General features: G+C 37.6%; 1 protein-coding gene across 4 annotated transcripts; it reads left to right on the top strand.

The window, feature by feature from the left end:
- On the top strand, positions 1-21678 carry LOC108673784 (histone-lysine N-methyltransferase E(z)). Of its 4 annotated transcripts, none has more exons than XM_018161653.1 (17): positions 1-161; positions 2546-2599; positions 3118-3305; positions 4142-4324; positions 4941-5099; positions 5910-6007; positions 6263-6417; positions 7664-7690; positions 10118-10218; positions 10958-11234; positions 14723-15258; positions 15846-15971; positions 16894-17029; positions 18072-18242; positions 18698-18880; positions 20810-20975; positions 21282-21678. In XM_018161653.1, the coding sequence occupies exons 1-17, from the start codon at positions 23-25 to the stop codon at positions 21346-21348; spliced, it is 2766 nt and encodes a 921-aa protein (XP_018017142.1). In that variant the 5' UTR covers positions 1-22; the 3' UTR covers positions 21349-21678. The 4 variants fall into 4 exon arrangements, with proteins under 4 accessions (XP_018017142.1, XP_018017143.1, XP_047736081.1 ...); XM_018161654.1 differs by having other exon boundaries at positions 10958-11120; XM_047880125.1 differs by lacking the exon at positions 7664-7690 and adding an exon at positions 6567-6586 and having other exon boundaries at positions 6263-6397.
- Positions 21679-21926: the final 248 nt, after the last annotated feature.

The raw sequence follows: 21926 nt of genomic DNA on the forward strand, positions 1-21926 counted from the left end.
TACTTATTATTACTTTAAAACCATGGTGAAGCGCAGCAGAGTGTCAGCCATCTGGAAGAAGCGCATCAAACTTGAGTATCTGCGACTACGCTCCCTTAAACGGTTCAAAAGAGCTGATGAAATCAAAGATGCCTGGAACAGCAACAGATCAAAACTTGATGGTGAGATTACTACTAGATTATCTTTATATCATGTTTAGCTTATTAGAAAAATTAAGGGGATCGTCTGGGTCCAGGAAAAACTTCTACATTTATTAACCAATCTTCCTGAAATTTCACACTCATACAAAACTTGTAAAATAAAAAAATAATTTGCTTGTATGAATTTTTGGAAAAAATGGAAGAAAATGAGAAATTAATAGAAAACGTTAAAATAGGGGGTACTCTAAAAAAAATTTCTAGCTTTAGCAAATCACAAGCTACAATGTCGAGACACATATAATTCAATTCCTAACAACATTATCTAGCGACTCTAGACGCCCGATTTTTTATTTTCCTCATCATTTTCCTTTTACGTGCATTTTTCTAAATTTTGACACATTTTCCCCCCTTCCCCCACTCCTCCTGCATATATAAGTCAAACCATGCTCGAATTCGAAAAAAGGGCTTCTAGAGTCGCTAGGTATGGTCTTTACAAATCAAATGGTATGTCTTTCATTGCTGTAGCTTGAAAATTGTTGGAGTTATCACATTTTTAAGATGCGTTTTTTGGATTTTTTAAAATTTTCAAGGAAGCCAATTAAAGTAAAATTCATTGAAAAAAGAAGAATATGTCAAAAAATTTCTTGATATTGTAGCCCAAACTTTTCCATTGCCATTTATTTGCTTTCAGGGTACCAGTGCGCGTATTTGGACTTATTCATGTCCAGTTTAACGTGAATAATAAGCTGTAAATGGGACTTTTTATGTATATATGCATTTATAAAATATTCATTTTATATAACTTTACAACGGCATTACGCAAAAACTATTGCATTTACATACATGGTAGTAGCTTTGTTGAACGCGTCTTGTTTGTAGCTTTCAAACAAGTGCAAACACTTTGCAATTAACGCAAATAATGATCTATAAATACTATTTTTAAACAAAAAATTTGTAAATATTGATATAAAATGGTCATTTTATAAAAGTTCGAAACAGCCTTGCACCAAATCTATTGCATGTACATCCCTGGTAGGTAGTGTTTTTGTTGAACGCGCCTCGTTTGTAGCTGTCAAACAAGTGCAACCACTTTGCAATTAACAAGCATAGTGATCAATAAATTCAGATTTAATTTGAAGAAATTTTTGTACATATTGTTAAAAAATATTCATTTTATATATTTTAAAAAATTCTAGAAAAAGAACTAGAGCATGCGCATGCATCTGGATTGCTGCGTTAGACGCAACTTTTCAGCAGCTATAAAATGAGCCAATAAAACGGAAAAACCAAAATTTTTTATTTATGACCCAGATGATCCCCTAAAGTAAGAAATTGAAGATATTAATGGTAAATGGATGTCGAGTTCATTGTTCGGCTTATATGAACCTGAGCCTTCATACACAACTACTATATTTTATGCTTTCTTATAGGTTCACTTATGTTGATTAATTTCTGTATTAATTAAGAATTGTGTAGTAATTCAAATTCAATTAATTGAAGGATTCTATTGCCTTGAAACTTTGCCTGCCAGTAAATGCTCACCATACATTGTATAGTAGTTGTCTACCATCATGGTTGTTGTGACAAGCCAATCAGATGGAATTTTGAGCCAACTTTCTACTCTTTCATTATGTGCACATTCTCTTTTGGAGATTTATTCATATTCTAATTAACTATGCTTTGCAAGTTGTTACTATTTATTAAATATTTTTAATAAGTTGTTTTAAATATGTATTGATATTTACTGTTGATTAACTCTTAGATTATTATTTATCTATAGAAATTTTTTTATCAACAGGTATTTAATTTTTAGTCTATTGCATTGATTTGATGATGGAACAGCAGCTCAGGCAACTACATGATTGCAGCTCAATCTTTATACATTATTTAATGTCATATTTGCATCTAATGTATAATCCTATATGACTGTAGAAAGCCAAGTAAATTGTTGATATATTACAGGAGCTTTGCACAATTTTTGTACCCAAGTACAGGTATAATGTTTATACAAGTGAAACTTTGAGAATGTCAGTATGGGTGTAAATGTTGATTTTTTGTCTTTACAATGTTTATGAAAAATATTCAATTGATCAATCACATGTATAATTTTTGTATTTATATTCAGTATTTAATAAAACCATCTAGAAGCTAAGATTTATTTTCAACCAGAGTCATCCCATTGATTTTTGTGGTTTACAAATAACTTTCTAGTTAAAGTTCACTTTCAAATGGTTAAAAATTTAAAGTTCATGAAAGAAAAGCTTTATTTTGTGTTTAATTCACGGCTTGTTTGATACTTGCACTGTTAAGTATGGATGTATTGTATTGAATCTTTTGAGCACTGATTGTAGTTGTTGAGCATACTAAGTCAAATATTACAGTGATTATGTTTTTACTTTCTTCAGAGGCTTTGACTCGACTCATATCTGGGATTGGCAACAATGATACTGCTAGTCAAAGTAAGTACCTATACATGTTCTATGAAACAATTTATGTGTCCTTTAAGATTTGTTTATTTAACAAAGATTCCAATTTTTTTTAATATTTATTTTCAGATGATTTTAGGTTTTAAAATTTGTCTTTTTTAGGTTTGTTATAAACAAGTTTGCAAATTTTTAGCACATTTCTTCATTTATGGAAAAAAAGGCACTATTGTGCTCGTCATGTCCGTCCGTGACATTAAGTCATGGACGGATGAGAAAATGCGCTCTCTGTCACTCAATGCAGTGAGTACTGAGTTATATTTGTGTTACTATGATACTATCCATGTAGCTCCCTTTGAATTAAATGATAGAATAAAAAAAAAAACTTTAAAATGACACCTTAGCTGTAGCATAACCAAAAAAATACTAGGCAAACTAGTATTAGCTACATAACAAACATGATTGTTTTTAGAATTTTTGTTAGATGAAGCACAACCAAAAAAGTTAAACTATAATAATACTATGTAATATGACTAACTTGTTTTAATTTACAGTAGGACTGCCGTCGGTGCCACCAGTGTGGGTGTGTGGCGTGGAGGCCCCAGCCCACGGTGCTGTGCTACGCAAGACTCACGTGACCTCGTCTGCTGGAGAAGCTCTGGTGGTGCCCATACGCACCATGGTGGCCGTCAACCCTTTACCCACCATGTACACATGGGCTCCTCTTCAGCAAAATTTTATGGTGACTTTCTTTTTAAGATATTTTGAAAGTTATTTTCTATGTTTTAAGATACTTCTCTGGGACTTCATTCTTACAAATTGTTATTGTGATTTTTTTATGTTTACGTAGAAATAATTTTGTATTTAAAAAATATCATCCCTCAAGTCATCATGTACATATGGGCTCCTGTTCATCAAAATTTATTGTGCTTCTTAATTTTAGGGTTTTACATAGAATGAATTTTTTATCTTTGAAAAGTAATAGGTACTTGTCTTGGTACATTTTGTAGTGTTCACTTTAAAAGTATTATGGTATAAGGGCTGAATTTGGAGGCTCTATTTGTAAGTAGATTCTGTTCTGCAGAAATAGGTAAAATATGTAGCTGTGTTTGCAATATCTCCATGCGCATGGGATGGCTGAATGCACCAATTAAAAAATCCAAAAGCTTTACAAAATACCGTATCTGAGTAATTCAGTATCATGAAAGCCATTTTTAAAGTGTGCAAAATTCCAGTTATTTAACAGGTCACAGGTGAGTTGAAAACAAGGTTCGTAATCACTAAGTTTTTCAAGTGTGGACCTGCAAAAAATGTTCATGATCAAAGGGTTGTTTTATAGCAGGTTTGCAAAAAATGTTGATAATTCCAGAGAAAATCAACTGAGGTTGCAAAATACTTTTCTTAATTAAAATTAGAGTGGGTGGGATTGCATGTTGAAAATGATCGGTGGTACGGGATTTAATACATCAAATGTTTATAATCCCAGAGATATTTAAAAGTGTATCTGCATTTTAAACAGTGGGGTGTTATAAAAACTTAATAATTCCATAATTATTTAAGAAAATGTTTGCATTGCAGGTCGAGGACGAGACAGTTCTGCACAACATCCCCTACATGGGGGACGAGGTGCTTGACAGCGACGGCAAGTTTATTGAAGAACTCATCAGGAACTACGACGGAAAAGTCCACGGCGACAACGAGACTGGCTTCATTGATGACGAGATCTTCGTCGAGCTTGTCAAGTGTCTCGTGTCATACCAGGTGTGTGGTCATACCAGGTGTGTGGTCATACCAGGTGTGTGGTCATACCAGGTGTGTTGTCATACCAGGTGTGTGGTCATACCAGGTGTGTGGTCATACCAGGTGTGTGGTCATGTCACGTGTGATGCGTTCATCCACCATCTGAGGGGAGCAGTGGCTGTCTTATTGCTTAGTATTTGTTTGGGACATAGCAGTCTCAGGCCACGATGGATCGCCGCCTCTGATTATCGTTCATCCGCCCTCATTTGGGCCACCTGATGCACGATGCTGTTGCTTGCTTCTCGCCGCTGGTAGTGTTGCAGGGGAGGTCGATCTGGGATTGTGCTCAGGAACACGTCCAGTTGTCTCTTGAAGGTCTCCACAGTCCTCCATTATGGACTTCATCTTCCCTCTCCATCTTATCGTGCCTCCTTCTCTTTCTTATTGTGCCTCCCTCTTCTTACTGTTCTTCTCTCTCCTTTTCGTGCCAATTCCTCTTAATTATCGTCCCCACTCTCCTTGTTATCTCTCGCACCCTCCCCTCTCACCCGTCCCCCTCTCATCATCCCCCTCTCACCCATGTCCCCCTCTCAGCCGTCCCCCTCTCACCCGTCCCCTTCTCACCCGTGTCCCCCAGAAGCGGGACGAGGAGACTAAGGCGGGCAAGAAGCTCTCCAGCAAAGAGCGCCCGCGGGCCCGGGACGTGGCTGACGATGATGACGATGATAATGATGACGAAGATGCTGAAGATGATGATACGCAAGAGGGCGAGGACGAGGGAGCTAAACTTCCTGAAGTGAGTTTGTTGTACATGTAGCGGCCAAGTGTACATATAGTGGTTCAAGTGCACGTAGCGGCCCAAGTGCACATAGCCCAAGTGCACTCGTAACTATTTTTGATAGTACGGCCACTGAGCAGTCACAGGTCTTTTAATTTATGTTATTTATGTTATATAAGTTATATATTATAATATTGAAAAAAACATTTTATATATTTATTATATACAAGCTGAAACAAAAAAGCTCTTAAAAATTGATCATATTTGAGAAGCGATTAATGGCTAATTAAAACAATTATATAAATTTTTAAAGTCAAAAGCTACCTCGTAATCGAATCCTTCTAATAATATCCATGAATAGACGTTTGTTTTCATTTTGTGTCGTTGCATAAAAGTTTTAAAATTATTCACTGACTTGTACTCGTTGCCAAGTTGAAGATAACTTCACCTCGCGTGCACTGTGTAGTGAAGGTAGATGGTTATCAACTCTCTGTTCATCATTCTTACTATTTAATGAAAGTAACCACCACTGCCACAATGGTGTACAATGGTAGATGGTTCCTACCATTTAATTTAAGTAACCACCACTGCCACAATGGTGTACAGTGGTAGATGGTTCCTACCATTTAATTTAAGTAACCACCACTACCACAATAGTGTACAGTGGTAGATGGTTCCTACCATCTAATCTGCCACCATGGCGTGCAGTGGTGGTAGATGTGGTAGAGATAGAGTGGTAGATGGTGGAAGTAACCACCACTGCCACCATGGTGTACAGTAGTTATGGTTATCACCTCCCCTCATCCCTAACATACCATCATGTCGCAGGTGAACAAGAGTCCCCCCGGCTTCCCCTGCTACCAGATCTTCCAAGGCATCGCCGCGCTGTTCCCTGACAAGGGCACGGCCGACGAGCTCAAAGAGAAGTAAGTGGCTGGCTTATATGTCTAATTTATTTCTGATTTAAGCATTGTAGATTATGTTGATTTACTTGAGTTATGCATCAGTTTGTAATTTGTATGCACAGTTATTCACTTCCATACCTATTTCAGTGTTCAATTGAACACAAATAATATTTTACAAATCTCTTTGAGTCCTTCTTGTCGACCAAATAGGAATCTTTCAACATCTCATAATGTTTCAACATCTCATAATGTCCCAACATCATAATATATCTGCAGGTACATGGAGCTGGTTGACCCGACTGCCGTGCCCCCCGAGTGCACAGCGAACATAGACAGCGAGGGCGCCCTGAGTGTGCCCCCCGAGCAGTCCATGCACAGCTTCCACACGCTCTTCTGCAGACGCTGCTACAAATACGACTGCTTCTTGCACCGTGAGCTATAATATTTACCGTATTTCTTATCTTTACCGTATTTCTTGCTTATACAGAAGGCTTTAGGGAATACATACGGTTTATCTTCCGTTTTCTTTGTTATGTGAGAATATTTTATTACACACGCTCTTCTGCAGACGCTGCTACAAATACGACTGCTTCTTGCACCGTCAGTTATAATCTTTACCGTATTTCCTGCTTAGGCTTTAGGGAATAGATACATTTTATTTTCTGTTTTTTTTTATAGGTAATACCGAATTTTTTATTACACACGATCTTCTGCTGACGTTGCTACAAATACGACTGCTTCTTGCACCGTAAGATTTAATTTTTACCGTATTTCTCTCATAAAGAGCAGACCTATGGAGATAAATACGGTGTTTTATTCTTGCAATGTTTTGAACTCGAAGTCTGCAAAGATACTTTTTAAACAGGACGTGTTTTTTGTGGTTTTTCTTCTCAATTTAATTTAAAGTTCGCAACGCATTTGTAAAAAATATAACTCAGTACTCACTGCAGTGAGTGACAAAGAGCGCATTTTTTCGTCGACGAAAACTTGAGGTCACGGACAGACGGACAGACAGACGGAAGGACGGACATAGCGAGCACAATAGTGCATTTTTTCCATAAATGAGAAAATGCGCTAAAAATGCCTCTATGGATGGGCTCTTCCTATTAGAGAATAGTTCATTATTATGAGAAAGTTTTATCTTCAATTAAAAATAAATTGAGAATTATAACTAATTGATGTATCGGTGACCTCAAATACCCCCGTTTACAGCAATACAACAATAAATTGCACCCTGCCGTAAGTTAGGTGCAAAAGGTGAGTTTTAGTGCAAATTTCTCGAAAGAAATCTTGAAAAATCTCTGTCTCTGGGAGTGGTGTGAGTTCAAAGTTCTTATGCGCGACTCTTACTGCGTTGGTCTGCTTAATGAGTATCACATTAAATGAGACTCAATGAGCAAAGAAATGAATACACACATATATTAGGATATATATTTAATCTCAAATAATAAGTGAGCTACTGGACATACTTTTTCTTCATTAAAACAAACGCAAAAGTGCTACCGTAATAAACAAAGCACTTGAAAGAATATGCGCTATGAGAGTATATGTTCACTTAGATTTTACCGATGTTCACAGAAAATGGATATTTAAGAAGCCGGAATAGGCATGCTATTCGATCATGTTTTAACCCATGCTTGCAATATATCTTAAGTATGAACTGATGTTTGTGTGCAGCGTCCAGGGATTTGAACGAATGTCCCGGTGAGTAGATTATTGCTCGATATCACAGTCACTGCTCGATATCACAGTCACTGCTCGATATCACAGTCATTGCTCAATATCAGTCACTGCTCGACATCACAGTCATTGCTCAATATCATCGTTATTACGGTATTACCGTCATTGCTCAATATCATTATCGTCTTCGCTCGATGACATCGTCTTTCCTCGATATCATTACGTTTTTCAGTCACTGATTATCCGCCAGCATTGATAGTTCGTTCATAAACAGATTTTTACCCTCAAGCATCGACTCAACATCATCTGCGCTCACTCGTTGACACGAAATCGTTTGCGCTCACGGTTTGGCTGAACATCATTTGCTCTCACTCGTTCGCTGAACATCATTTGCTCTCACTCGTTCGCTGAACATCATTTGCTCTCACTCGTTCGCTGAACATCATTTGCTCTCACTCGTTCGCTGAACGTTATTTGCGCTCACGGTTTGGCTGAAAATCCTTTGTTGCGCTCAGTCCTTCGCTGAAAATAATCATTAGCGCTCATCGTTGACTCGACATCATTTTCGCTCATGTTCGATCCTTGACGTGTCACTGCATTTTCGATGTTGAATTATCCTTCTTTCAAGATCATAAATGTGACGTCTGATGTATTTTAAATATATTAAAGTCGTCCTACTAATTCGTACTAGCTTCTTCCCACCTTCTCATCAACACTTGAATCACCATTCCAGCCAATCACCATTCCAGCCAATCACCATTCCAGCCAATCACCACTCCAGCCAATCACCACTCCAGCCAATCACCACTCCAGCCAATCACCATTCCAGCCAATCACCATTCCAACCAATCACCATACCAGCCAATCACCATACCAGACAATCACCATTCCAGCCAATCACCATTCCAGCCAATCACCATTCCAGCCAATCACCATTCCAGCCAATCATCATTTCAGCCAATCACCATACCAGCCAATCACCATTCCAGCCAGTCACCATTCCAGCCAATCACCATTCCAGCCAATCACCATGTCAGCCAATCACCACTTCAGCTAATCACCATTCCTCAATAATCCCGTTGCCAAGCTCAGCATTTTTGTTTTATATTTTTTTAAGATCTTCTTGCAATTTGATATTACTAATTTTAGTTTAATAACTTTTAGAAAAGTTCAGTAATTCTACTCTGAGTTTCCTATTGAACAAGTCTTTTTTATTTTTATTTTTTTAATTATCGAACAAGACTGTTCTGGCAGTTATTTTATTAACATTTATATATTTCAGCACAACGGTTGCTCTAAAATATATCTAATTAAATGATATTTTATTTAATTGATGTATTATCTTATTTGGTTGTTTTTGAATTGCATTAAATCACGACTTGATAAATGCATACTCCTCATGGTAAGATAACTATTTATCAATATTATTCATATTTATAAGTTTCTACGCACTTGTTTTCTGTTGTGTGATGAATTCCTCGTCTCGTAAAATCACTTGTAAATATTGTTGACACAACTTTGTTTTAAGGAGTGTACCATTTAATGAGTTCGGTAATCCTTCTACTTACCCCACTCTTTAAATGTCAGCTGCTACCATATTAAGTATTACTAATAACCAATTATTAGATATCTGGCTAATTGCCTTATATTCATTATTTATATTCAATATTATTGAATATAATGCATAATATTCTTGCTCAATCATAATTTTGTAATCGTAGTTACTTTCTTGTCTAGGGTACCGAAGGAGGTACATACATTGATTCATTGTCAGACTCGTGCTTCAGAAGATGAATGGCCACTTCACTCTAACTGGAATATACATAAAATTTACTTTTCTTGCACTGAAAAATATTATTCCGAATATTTTTATTAATTAATTACTTTTAGTAAAGTATACATTTCGTAATAAATTTGACCCACGTTGGTCTGTCTATGAATTGAAAAGAATAAAATGTAAGTTAGTATGCACTAAATTCATTTGGAGATCCTTTCATTTATGAGAAAGTTAAATCTTGAGTAAAGAATACCATGAGGACAATATATAGTTTATCATAATATATTTGATTTACGGTTTTGGGCAAAGGCATTCATCCTTCACAATGAGAAAATGAAATCTCTAATACAGAGTCCAATGAAAAGATTATTGAACATACATTAAAATCATGACCGTTTATGTGCCAAGGTTCATCACAATGAAGAATTTACAGTGAAAACACTATAGAAACTATACAACAATACGAAAGCTCACTATCCTACTATAATAAACTTTCAATAATTCTATAATAGTAAATCAACATTTTTGTGCCAAGGGTCATTACAATGAAGAAGTGTGAGCTTGAATACAAAATACAATGAAACAGTATAGAACCATATCATACTAAAAAACTTACCATCTAACAATAATAAACTTATAATAATATAATAACCTATTAACATTTTTGTGCCCAGGTCTGGCATCCTCCCACCCGCGCCCCGGCATCAACAAGCGCAAGAGCCCCGAGCTGCGCGCTCTCAGGGAGCCTTGTGGCGCTGAGTGTTACCTTAACCTGGTCAGTGCATTAAACTTTATTGAATATTTAACAAAACTAAGCACTTCCTGATGCTGGGAGTACCAGGATTCTTGTAGTAACTTGACTCGGCCTGGACCTCTGTTATACTACCGTGACCTGGTAGTGGCCACTAGGGGAATTATAGATCAGTTCAGGACACCAAAAATCAGTTTTCCAGGACACTAGGGCCACTGATACTTCTACAACCATCAGAGGTTCGTTATCCCGCCAGACCCATTTTAGACCCGCTTTCCAAAAAACTTATCCTTCTTAATTGGGACTGGAATCGCCGGGTCATTGAATACGAAAAACGAGCAATGACCGACAACCTCTTACCAGCACAACACTACAGCTCGCATATTTGTATTAACGCGTATTTTTATTGCCTACGTACAGTACGTGGGCGCTGAAGCAACATGGAATTCTTTTTTTTTTTTTCTAGATCAATTTAGCCTGACGACACGATCAGTTTCAGAATCTCAGCATCTCCAGAATCTCTTCTGAACGTTTTTTCATATAAAATGATTTTTTTTGCCGTTCCTTCGTTTTTAAATTCTTGTTAAATTTGTGATTTAATCGATAAAGTCGTGTTTAATAGTTGATACGTATCCAGTATTTCTTCCGAAGGTTTTTCTCAAATAAAATGAATTTTTTACCGTTCCTTAGCCTTTAATATCTTGTTAAATTTGTGATTTAATCGATGAAGTGATGTTAATACGTAACTACATATTTGCTGCAGCCTGGCGTACGGAACACAGGCACCAGCGGTTCATCAAGCGTGGCAGGGGAAGACGTGTGTCAGGACTCCATGAACTCCTGCAGCAGCAGCAGCATCGTCGCCAAGACAACGACCAGCATCGTCAGCAGCAACAAGTTACGTCGCAGTTCGTCACAGGATCGCGGTAATGACGATGACAGCTCCGAGGAAAGCAACGATAGCATGAGACTTGTGCGGTACTTTGCTGCTGCTTCTGCCGCCGCTTGTGCTGGTGCCGGCCCGTCGACCTCTTCTGATGGTGGGTTGCCTACACAAAGCTTGCCCACACAAGGCTTGCCTACACAAGGCCTGCCTACACAAGGCTTGCCCACACAAGGCTTGCCTACACAAGGCTTGCCTACACAAGGCTTGCCCACGAGCAATACACAAGAACACACGATTTTTCTGCCAATTTTTCTCACACAAACAATCCGAGTGAAATGTAAAGCACACACATTCAAGTAAAACAAACATTATTATTATTACAGAAGCAATATAATTTTTAAAAATGGAACGCTAAATGCTTGATAGTTTACTAATTTTAAATACAGTCATTTAAATTTTGTCACATTTTTTGCTTCTCTTTTTAATATATTCAAAAATTTTGCAATGCCTAGGAAATTGACGGCCGAGATCGAATTAAACCCGAGGTCTTCCTATCGCTTTTTTAGCGATAGGAAGACTTTTTACATTCCTATCCTAAGGCTTTTTTAGCGAACTTACTTACAGTAACTTTTCACTTCGAAAAGTTACTTCTTCACTATAAAGCCAAAGCTAAAAAAAATATGGATGACGTTGTTGAACAAAGTGTTAGCGTGGCGTAAGTTATATTTCAGTGTCACATTATGCTTTCTCTCAATTTGAATCGCTTAATGTAAGGAGAGAAACCTTACCTTAATACAATCTAGAAATGGTACCGGTATTATCTTAACACAATCTGGAAATGGTATAAGTACAATGTATTAATGCTTCTGTATGCTCCTAGCTTTCTTTGTTGTTGTGGAACAGCTATTCAAGAAATCGACTATTTCGGTCTTTGCGCATAAGGAGATAACCACAACGACATCAAACCTTAAACTAATATTGTTTTCACTGTAATATTTTTCCCTTTAAGGTGCCTTTTTGGTTGATAAACAGCAACACATTTCCCAAACACTCGCCTACGTATTAACTAACCTTAACCATTCCCCCAACACTGACCTCAGTGACCTGTAAATCTAATAGATAGGAACACTGAGAGAAATGAGCAAGGCTTGGTCCAAATAGCGATGCACTTTTTGCTCTTGCATGGGTCACCCTGACCCAGTTTGCTTCTGGCAAAGGGGGCGTATCAGTGCTATACGTGCAGAAGTGTGTCACTATTTGGACAAACTGAGCCACTCATTCACGAGTGCAAGACATGACACTTGAATTTTTCGTCAATAGATGTGCCATTGGTGCTCTGCATCACAATTATTTATGGTGCTCTGCATCACAATTATTTATGGTGCTCTGCATCACAATGATTTATCACCACTTGGGTGGTGCTCTGCATCACAATAATTCATCACAATTGCTCATCACATCACTCATGTATCACTCATTCATGCAGCAAGAGTGACTGCGTCAATCGAGACTTGAGATCTCCTTTATTGGCTGTTATTTCGCGAGCTACGACTTCTGCCCAAGGTTTGTGTCTACATTCTAAACTAAATTTGTAGAGATTGAGAAAATCCTAAGATCCGGAATTGGTTCACGGTGCGTATCTTAGGTAAGATTGGCTATTAAGACGAATTAGATTTCATTATTATCTTTCTGCTAATTGTTGGGCGGGCATTTGTTTGATCTCGTCTGTTATCGGCATCGATTTTACATGCCGTGGTTTTAATTTAAATGCCGTATTCTTGCTTTAATTCCTGAACCTAATAAGGAATTGCATTTTTCATTGGTAATTTTAATCATTTTTGGTTTTCGATGCAGTGAATTTGATTTTTTCTTCATATTTCATTGTTGGTTTTATGCAATCAAGACGAAATTTCAAACTTCAATATAAATTGTAACTTCACGTTTTTACATTAATGTTGAATTACAGCAGTTTCTGCTAATTTAAATCTATTACTTGTTCATGCAAGAAGTCCTATACAAGCATTCATTATTATTTTTACGTTCAATTAAACTTTGTTGAAATTCAATTGCCTGTATACCATCAATTATATCTTTGTTTATAAATTTCTATTGGCCCTAAATCATTAATTCTGTTTACTGAATTGAGATTGCAATAACGATTATTTACTCACAATTCGTATTATAATTATTAACATGATTTGCATTATCCTGTTAGCGGATGGAACACATTGCAGGAAGCCGGCGCTAGGATACTGAACCCTTCAAAATTGTTATGAAAAAAATCCCTAGCATATTATTTTCCTCGATAACTCATTATATTTTCGGTGACTGTAGCATATGTCATAAGTCAGTCAGTAAATAACTTCACATATTTACATATTTATGGATGAACATATATTTACAATAAAACGCCATTTGAGAGGCGACAAATGTGTATAGTTAGTCGCTAAAAGCAGTCGTAAGCAGGCTCGTAAGTTTCGTAAGAAGGATTGAATAAAATTCATGGTAGAGGAAACATAAACTTGATAAAAAAAACGTTTTTCAATAGTTTATACGTTCTTGGATTCTTATGTAGCTCTTACATTAACGACTCTTATAGTTCCAGCTTTTTCAAAGCTTTTAGCTCTTGAATGTGGACATATGTATTAAGGACTTCAGCAGCTCCATAAGTGTCAAAAAACACATTAGACTCGACACATTGAACAGTTCTCAAGCCTAATGGTCTAACGTGGCTCTGCCATTATGTGTTCTTCACATCTCGCTCCCTTTTTGCCTTCGTTCTTATGAAATCATACGAGCATTGCTCATTTTTTTTTTGACATTTAAATTACTCATTAGTCAGAGCAAGTCTCGGATGCAAATGCATTTAAGGCTGCAGCAGAACTGTGGGTAAATAGGGGCATTCAGCCATTTTCCTGGGATAACAATGGAGCAAAATATTTAGAAATTATTAAATTTAGCTAGAAATTATCAGTGTTGACAATAGAGAAAAAACACTATGCTTATGGTCGTTATATAATTGATAAGGTCAAAACATGAAAAAATTTGAGTAGCGCCGGACTGCTATTTCTTTGCAAAATATCTGCACTTTTTTGTAAAACCTCAAAATCCTTTAGAAAAAAATTATTTCGGGCTTTAAATTGTGTGCTTTTGCTATTTCAGGTTCAATCGAGGAAAATAATATGCAAGGGAACGTTATTTTTGGCTTTAGGTCTTCAAAATTTTTCGGCTTACAAGAATCTCGATTTTTCTTTTCAAAATTTCTCGAAGACCAGGCGCTCTCACGCTTCATTCACATCTCATGAATTTTACTCCTAATAATGAATGTTGCATTGAATAATGTTATTTGATACTACTTAGGATATTTTATTGTTGTACTATATTACGAGGTACTCATTTTATTAATAACAACTATGAAATATTTATCATGTCCTATTTACTTGTCAATTTTTGACACAGATGTAGGCAATGCTTTTGTTGTTTACATTTTTTTATTCATCATAATTTAAACTTCCCACTGACTTGTGAAGAACGTACTTGCAACTACTATGTGAAGAATTAAACTTGTATTCCATGAATGAAATTTGTGTTCTATGAATTTTCTTGTATTACCATGAATTACCATGTGTTTTGCTTCATCAGGCCATGTAGGCGGCAGCTCAGGTAACGGTATTCGCCGACAGAATAGCTTTAGTGGAATTACCGGCGTTACCAACGGTACAAATGGCCATGACTGCGAGAGAGCGTCTGGCAGTAACAAATATTACGGCTGTGAGAACGACCGTAACGGGAAATACGTGTACACGGCCCCGTGTGACGCTGCACAACGCAGTCTTCTGGCCGTACTTCGCAGTGACCGTACGGAGGGAGCTCAACAAAATATGGGGGAAAACAATCCGAAAGACGAACGCGATTTGGTGGGAAAAATACTAAAAGAAGAAGGGGAGTTGGAGGGCAACAACCCTAAAGACGGACGTGAGTTTGGTGACAAAAACTCGAAAGACTCCAAAGATTTGTTGGAAAAATCTATTAAAGACGAAGGGGAGTTGGGAACCGGAGGGAGGAGTGACGACAGTTGGCTGGGATCAGAAGCCTCGCTTTTCCGAGCTCTTCAGAAGGTTTTTCTGAACAATTACTGCGCTATTGCTCAGGCCATCATGTCCAAAACTTGTCAGCAGGTGAGCAATGTGAACAATTATGTTTGCAATAATTAGTTTTCTTTCGATATTAATTGCTTACTTCAGCAAATCGATTATGAATTTAGCAACCGTATCAGAATAATTGAAATTTAACATCCGTATTCTGAATAATTACTTCTCTATTTATTGTATACGGATTTGACTTAACCATTCTTCGGTAGCTTCTGCTAAAAACAAGGGCCTAACAGCTTCTGCGACATTTTGATCTCTCTATTTTTTTTGGTGGCCATTGAAATGCGAGCATAAAAGTAAAGCCTGTATCATCCTACGACATGCCACTGCTATCCACTGAATATCCATAATGATGTACAGGTTTATGAGTTCCTTACAATTAACAGGTTTATGAGTTCCTTACAATTAACAGGTTTATGAAACAGTGTACAGGTTTATAAGTGCCTCACAATGTACAGGTTTATGAGTGCCTCACAATGTACAGGTTTATGAGTTCCTCACAGTGTACAGGTTTATGAGTGCCTCACAATGTACAGGTTTATGAGTGCCTCACAATGTACAGGTTTATGAGTTCCTCACAATGTACAGGTTTATGAGTTCCTCACAATGTACAGGTTTATGAGTTTTCTCGCCTCGAGAGCACCGAGCTGCCGGCAGACGCCGTGCAGAAGGACAGCACTCCGCCCCGCAAGAAGAAGAAGAAACACAGGCTTTGGTCCATGCACTGCCGCAAAATTCAGGTAATTCATCCACATATGTTTGAAAATTCATCCATATTTCGAATTTTATTTCCGAATTTTCTATAAATAAGTATGAGAATATTAATAAATAATATATTAACAAAAATTTAATAAGCGGGACTAATCAGTCAGACTTTGGTCCATGCACTGCCGCAAAATTCAGGTAATTCATGAGCATATGTTTGAAAATTCATCCACATTTCAAATTTTTTTCCCATCCTTTGCATAAATAATTATTAGAATATTAATAAATGATATCATGAAAACAATGTAATAAGCAGGACTAATCAGTCAGACTTTGATCAAGGCAATGCCGTAAAATTCAGGGGACACATTAGCATAGTCTACGCATTTCAAACTTTAAGCTAAAATAACATAATAAGTGGGACATACTATATAATAAAATGAATATATAATTATTATATATAATAATATATAACATAACGCAATAATTTATGCGCATTTTTAACCAGCTTAGGCTTAGTCTGAAACAATTAATGTCTGTCCAATTTCTATCACAAAAGAGAATATCCTATGCATTTCTTACGTTCGTTCGTACTTCCTCGTGGGCTTAGGATGAAATAATATATTAAGCGGGACTCGTCAGTCAGACTTTGGTCAATGGATTGTTGTAAAATTCGGATGATCCAGGGCATATTCCGTGCATTTTTAATGTCCAGTCTAACGTTCGCTTAGGCTCAATATATAAGATATATTGATATAAGATATGTACGATATTTCAATAATATAAAATATATAAAACGGGATTCATCAGTCTGACTTTGGTTGATGCACAGCAACAGTCATTTATTATTTCAGAGAACGCAGGGCTACTAATATTTTATAATACCTAATACATGTAACTAAGTCACTTGGATGCGTGCGAAGTCTCCTCACTCATATTTTTTAATACATTTTTCAGCTCAAGAAAGACTCGAGCAACAACCACGTGTACAACTATTCTCCGTGTGACCATCCTAACCAGCCGTGTGATCAGAACTGTGGCTGCATCCTGACTCAGAACTTCTGCGAGAAGTTCTGCCACTGTAGTCCCGACTGTGAGTAGCTGGGAAATGGTCCTTTTTTGGTAGGTTCTCTTTCAGCTGTAGGTTCTATCTTCCTGACTCAGAACTCCTGTGAGAAGTTCTGCCACTGTAGTCCCGACTGTGAGTCGCTGGGAAATGGTTCTTTTTTTAGTAGGTTCTCTCTTGCAGCTGTAGGTAGGTTCGGGCGTTCTGACTTAGAACTTCTGCAAGAAGTTCTGCCGCTGCAGCCATAGTTCTGCTCCTCTGTTGGTTCTCGCTATATAATTTCAACAGATTATCCTTCTAAGTGAAGGCATAATTGCATTGTATTTTATCAACCTGCAATTTGGAATCATTTTTAACCATTGTAGGGGTTTTTCAGCTTTTAATAAATTAAAAAATTAAGTAAGTAAATTTATCAAATTACATCTAATATTGATTTGAATGAATTTATACATAGGATAATGTTACGTGTAGTTTAGTGTATAACTCTTCCTATTATTATGTGTTATTCTCACCCATTCATTTCTTTGGTATTGGATATTTTCACCAAAAATTAAAAATAAAGAAAATGTCAAGTAAATTCACCAGCTCCTTCATCAGTTCAAAAATATATAGAAAACAAGTACAATTCTTATTTCTATTTGTATATTTTATTAAATATTTTTCTTATTGACGCCATATTTTCAATCAGTTCAAAAACACATAGAATACAAGTACAATCTCATTTCTATTTGTATATTTTATTGAATATTTTTCTTATTGACGCCATATTTTCAATCAGTTCAAAAACACATAGAATACAAGTACAATCTCATTTCTGTTTGTACATTTCTATGGAATATTTTTCTTATTGAACGCCAAACTTTGCATCAGTTCAAAAACATAAAGAATACAAGTACCGTACCATCGTATTTCTATTTGTATATTTCTATTGAATATTTTTCTTATTGACGCCATATTTTCAATCAGTTCAAAAACACATAGAATACAAGTACAATCTCATTTCTATTTGTATATTTCTATTTGTATATTTCTATTGAATATTTTTCTTATTGAGCGCCATATTTTTCAGGCCAGAACAGGTTCCCCGGGTGTCGGTGCAAGGCTTCGTGCAACACGAAACAGTGTCCGTGTTTCCTGGCGGTGCGGGAGTGCGACCCTGACTTGTGCACCACGTGCGGTGCTAATCAGTTCACCGTCGCAAAAATTACATGCAAAAACGTCTCCGTCCAGCGCGGTCTACGTAAGTTACTTGACCTGTACAATAGACTTATTTTATGTAGATCTTCCTTAATCAGTTCACCGTCGCAAAAATTACATGCAAAAACGTCTCCGTACAGTGCGGCCTACGTAAGTTACTTGAGTTACAATAGACTTTTTTATGTAAATCTTCCTTTTTGACTCATATATACTTCATCGTGATGAGTATTGCGTATACTAGCATTTTCATCGGTTAAATATTGAATGAAATCAGGTAGATGAGGATATTTAAAATGAAAATTTTATCTCCTTTGTTAAAATACCATGTGCGTGGAGATATAATATTGTTAAATCAGAATATAAAATACGTTGAAGAAATATTCAAGATTTAGATTTTATTAGCTTCAGTTTGCTGCACATTTTTCTATTAAATCCGTGTGCACAATAAGTCCAAGCTATTATCTTAACAACAATTTACATTGATATTATATTTCACAGATAAGCACTTGCTGATGGCCCCATCAGATGTGGCTGGCTGGGGCATATTCCTCAAGGACTCAGTAAATAAGAACGAGTTCATATCAGAATATTGCGGCGAGATTATCTCCCAAGACGAGGCTGATAGACGCGGCAAAGTCTACGACAAATACATGTGTTCATTCCTCTTCAACCTCAACAACGGTTGGTTCAGTATTGTATTCTATATTTTTAGATGAAATCGTTGTCTGCGTCGAGCATCACGCTTGATTAGATGACGGCTTGAGATTGGACGCGGAAGAGCGGCCACGAGAAGAGGAAGGTGAGCAAATGATGAGATGATGGGCAGGAAGGCTGCAACCTGCAGGTAACTGGGACTTCAGGGAGGAGACGGGGAGGTCTGTGAGGAGGACGGCGGGTATGTGAAGAGGTGTTTTGAGAATTGGAGAAGGTGTCCACTCATAACAAGCCGGGCTTGTGAAGCGTTCCAGCTTGGTTGTGCAGGACCTGTTTATCCCAGTTACTGGAGGATCACAGCCATATCCTGGCCAAGCTGGAAGAGAAGACCGGGGTTGACATGGTGAATTTAGACTTCGCGAAAGTGCTTGCCAAAGTTGACAATGGAATGATCAGAAAAGAAAGACAACTGGAGGACAGACGTGTTTTGTTGGCAAGGAGACACAACTTGCTAGCTGATCGACTTGATGGAGACTCGAAGTCAAGTGAGGGAAGAGTGAAATGTGAAATATTACGGACGAACGTCCGTGCATTGATATTCCTCAAGCACATTGCCGACATACATGTGACAGTGAGCCACGCCTCGACCTCGGACAATAGTCGACACTACTAGTGGACTGATGCCTATTACGGACAGGACAGCAGGCGAGAGGTCGCAAGTCATGTCTGCAATATCAGACTGGGCGCAAGTGCCTCGACATGAAATTCAATGGAACCAAATTTGAAGTTCTAAGTAACAGAGGTAGGTGAAGAGTCAGGATGGAACATCGTTACCTGGGTCCAGAGGGAATGGAAATTGAAGAAAAAGAACGCTTTCGCGTTCTAAGAGTGATGATAAATACCCAGGTTGAATTTGGTGATTACCTAACGTTAATAGCCGCAAAAGCTAGGCGGCGATGATAACACTCTTCAAGCTCTTGCTATTCCTCTCCTTGAATACTGATGCAAGCTCTGGAACCTGTTCACATTCGACGCAGTGCGACAATTTGAACAGATCCAGCAAACCTTCATTTCCAAGATCAGCGGGATGGAAGAGCTGAACTATTGGGTGTGGTTGATGTGTCTGGGCTTGTACTCACTGCAGAGGAGACTGGATAGGTGTAGCTTTCTGCTACTGACATGTTTCGAAGGAAAATGTGAAAACAGGGGAAATGAGAAAGGGAAACTAAAGTGGAGCTGGATATTTTATGATGCGAACAGTTTTCTACGCTTTTCTTATGCCATTTGCATGCCTCCAAGATTCGAAGCTAATAGACCCTTATTCACCATGGAGCGGTAGGCTACAAGTTCGTTGCACTGGATTTAAGTTGAAGTGTGAGTTCCAAGCGGAAGGAGAGTCGGAGAGCCAAGGAGGTAAGGTTGGACAGGCCGTTGATGCAGAGCTTGCCTCGCGATAGCACTGGAGCACTGCTGGGTAGAGGTTAGGCCCGAATATCTTTTGTGGATCAAGACATTACATCATGAGCGTAAGACAACGTCCACATGACCAGCGACTCGCTGATTGTACAATGGTGAGACCTGAGTTGGAATGAATTTCCTGAGCGAAGAGAAGAGAGAGGAAGACGAAGAGGTAGTGGGCCGTCGAGAGGGTGAAGTATTTCTCACGGGGATGGAACAGTGGCTAAGGGAAGGAAGCGATATGATCTGACCACGTACGAAAGGGTGAGCGAGCTCTTCGGCACATGAGGTGTCGATTTTAGGTTTCTTCTGTCCCGACGCGGAGCCCGCTGGAACCCACCGGTGGGGAACCTACACGACGTAGAAGTAGCCGAGTTTGAAGGCATGCATTTTTCTGGATTACCAAATAATCGTGTGTTGAATTAACGTACCATTCATTCAGCAATATAAGATATTGTCTATTATTATTTTTTTTACATGCACACTTTTCGTTCTCAGACTTCGTCGTGGACGCAACTCGGAAGGGGAACAAGATTAGGTTCGCCAATCACTCTATAAACCCGAACTGCTATGCCAAAGTCATGATGGTTAACGGCGACCATCGCATTGGCATCTTCGCCAAGCGTCACATCGCTTCTGGGGAGGAACTCTTCTTTGATTACAGGCGAGTTTGAACTTCTTACCTGGGACAAGTTCAGTTGAAACTTTCCACTTGGGAATTATGCTCATCCCCATGTATATCTAGTTAACTGATTGATACTCTTCCTTGAAAAAATTATTTTGCAGCTTTTTATATAGATGTTAATTTTATATCATAAAATATAATTTGTAGTTATATTTTATAGCAATCTAATCAAACCTCGAACATTCCAATGCAAAAGTCGGTGAATTCAAATATAAATTTTACATAACGCTGATTATAATTATTGTTAGAAATACGCAATTGAGATTAAAAACGCATCATTTTCAGATATGGACCGACGGAGCAACTGAAATTCGTCGGGATCGAGCGAGAGGTGGAACCGTATCGACTGTAGGCTCCTCAGGTGCCAGTCGTTTCATTTCAATGAAATTGTCGATTATGGTCAAATTTTTCAGAGATTTTTTCCACGGTTAGTTATGAACTTAATCAAGTTTCGTTAACATTTAATCCCAGTTCGCCATCAATGAGAAAATGCGAATAAGTTGAATTCCCTCAATTCAAATTTCCGTTATTTAGTGGCATCTCTTTCATTAATATTGTGGAAGAAGCTATTTATATTATGAGAAATTCATTTGCCCACGAACTGCCGTATTAGTACAAAACTATGATAGACATTCAATGATTCCAATATAGATGATTATGATCAATAGATGATAGCATCCAAGGTTATTGTTATCATTGACACCTTGCGTCATATTTTGGATCCTGTTTTCTAAAGTTTAATTTAAAAGAAAAGCTTTCAGAGGGTTGCAGGTGACAGGATGTAGAGCTATGTAAACTTTATTAAAAGCGGGCCCGTTGAAAAAAAGATGCCCGTTTAATGCGGGCATCTTTCACAAACCGTCTATCTTAAAACAATTGAGTTGAGTTGAACCATTTAGTGGCCGCTACTTCCCGCAACCATGCAGTTAC

Source organism: Hyalella azteca, unplaced genomic scaffold, assembly GCF_000764305.2.
Source record: "Hyalella azteca isolate HAZT.00-mixed unplaced genomic scaffold, Hazt_2.0.2 contig4675, whole genome shotgun sequence".
NCBI classification, from domain to species: Eukaryota; Metazoa; Arthropoda; class Malacostraca; order Amphipoda; family Hyalellidae; genus Hyalella; species Hyalella azteca.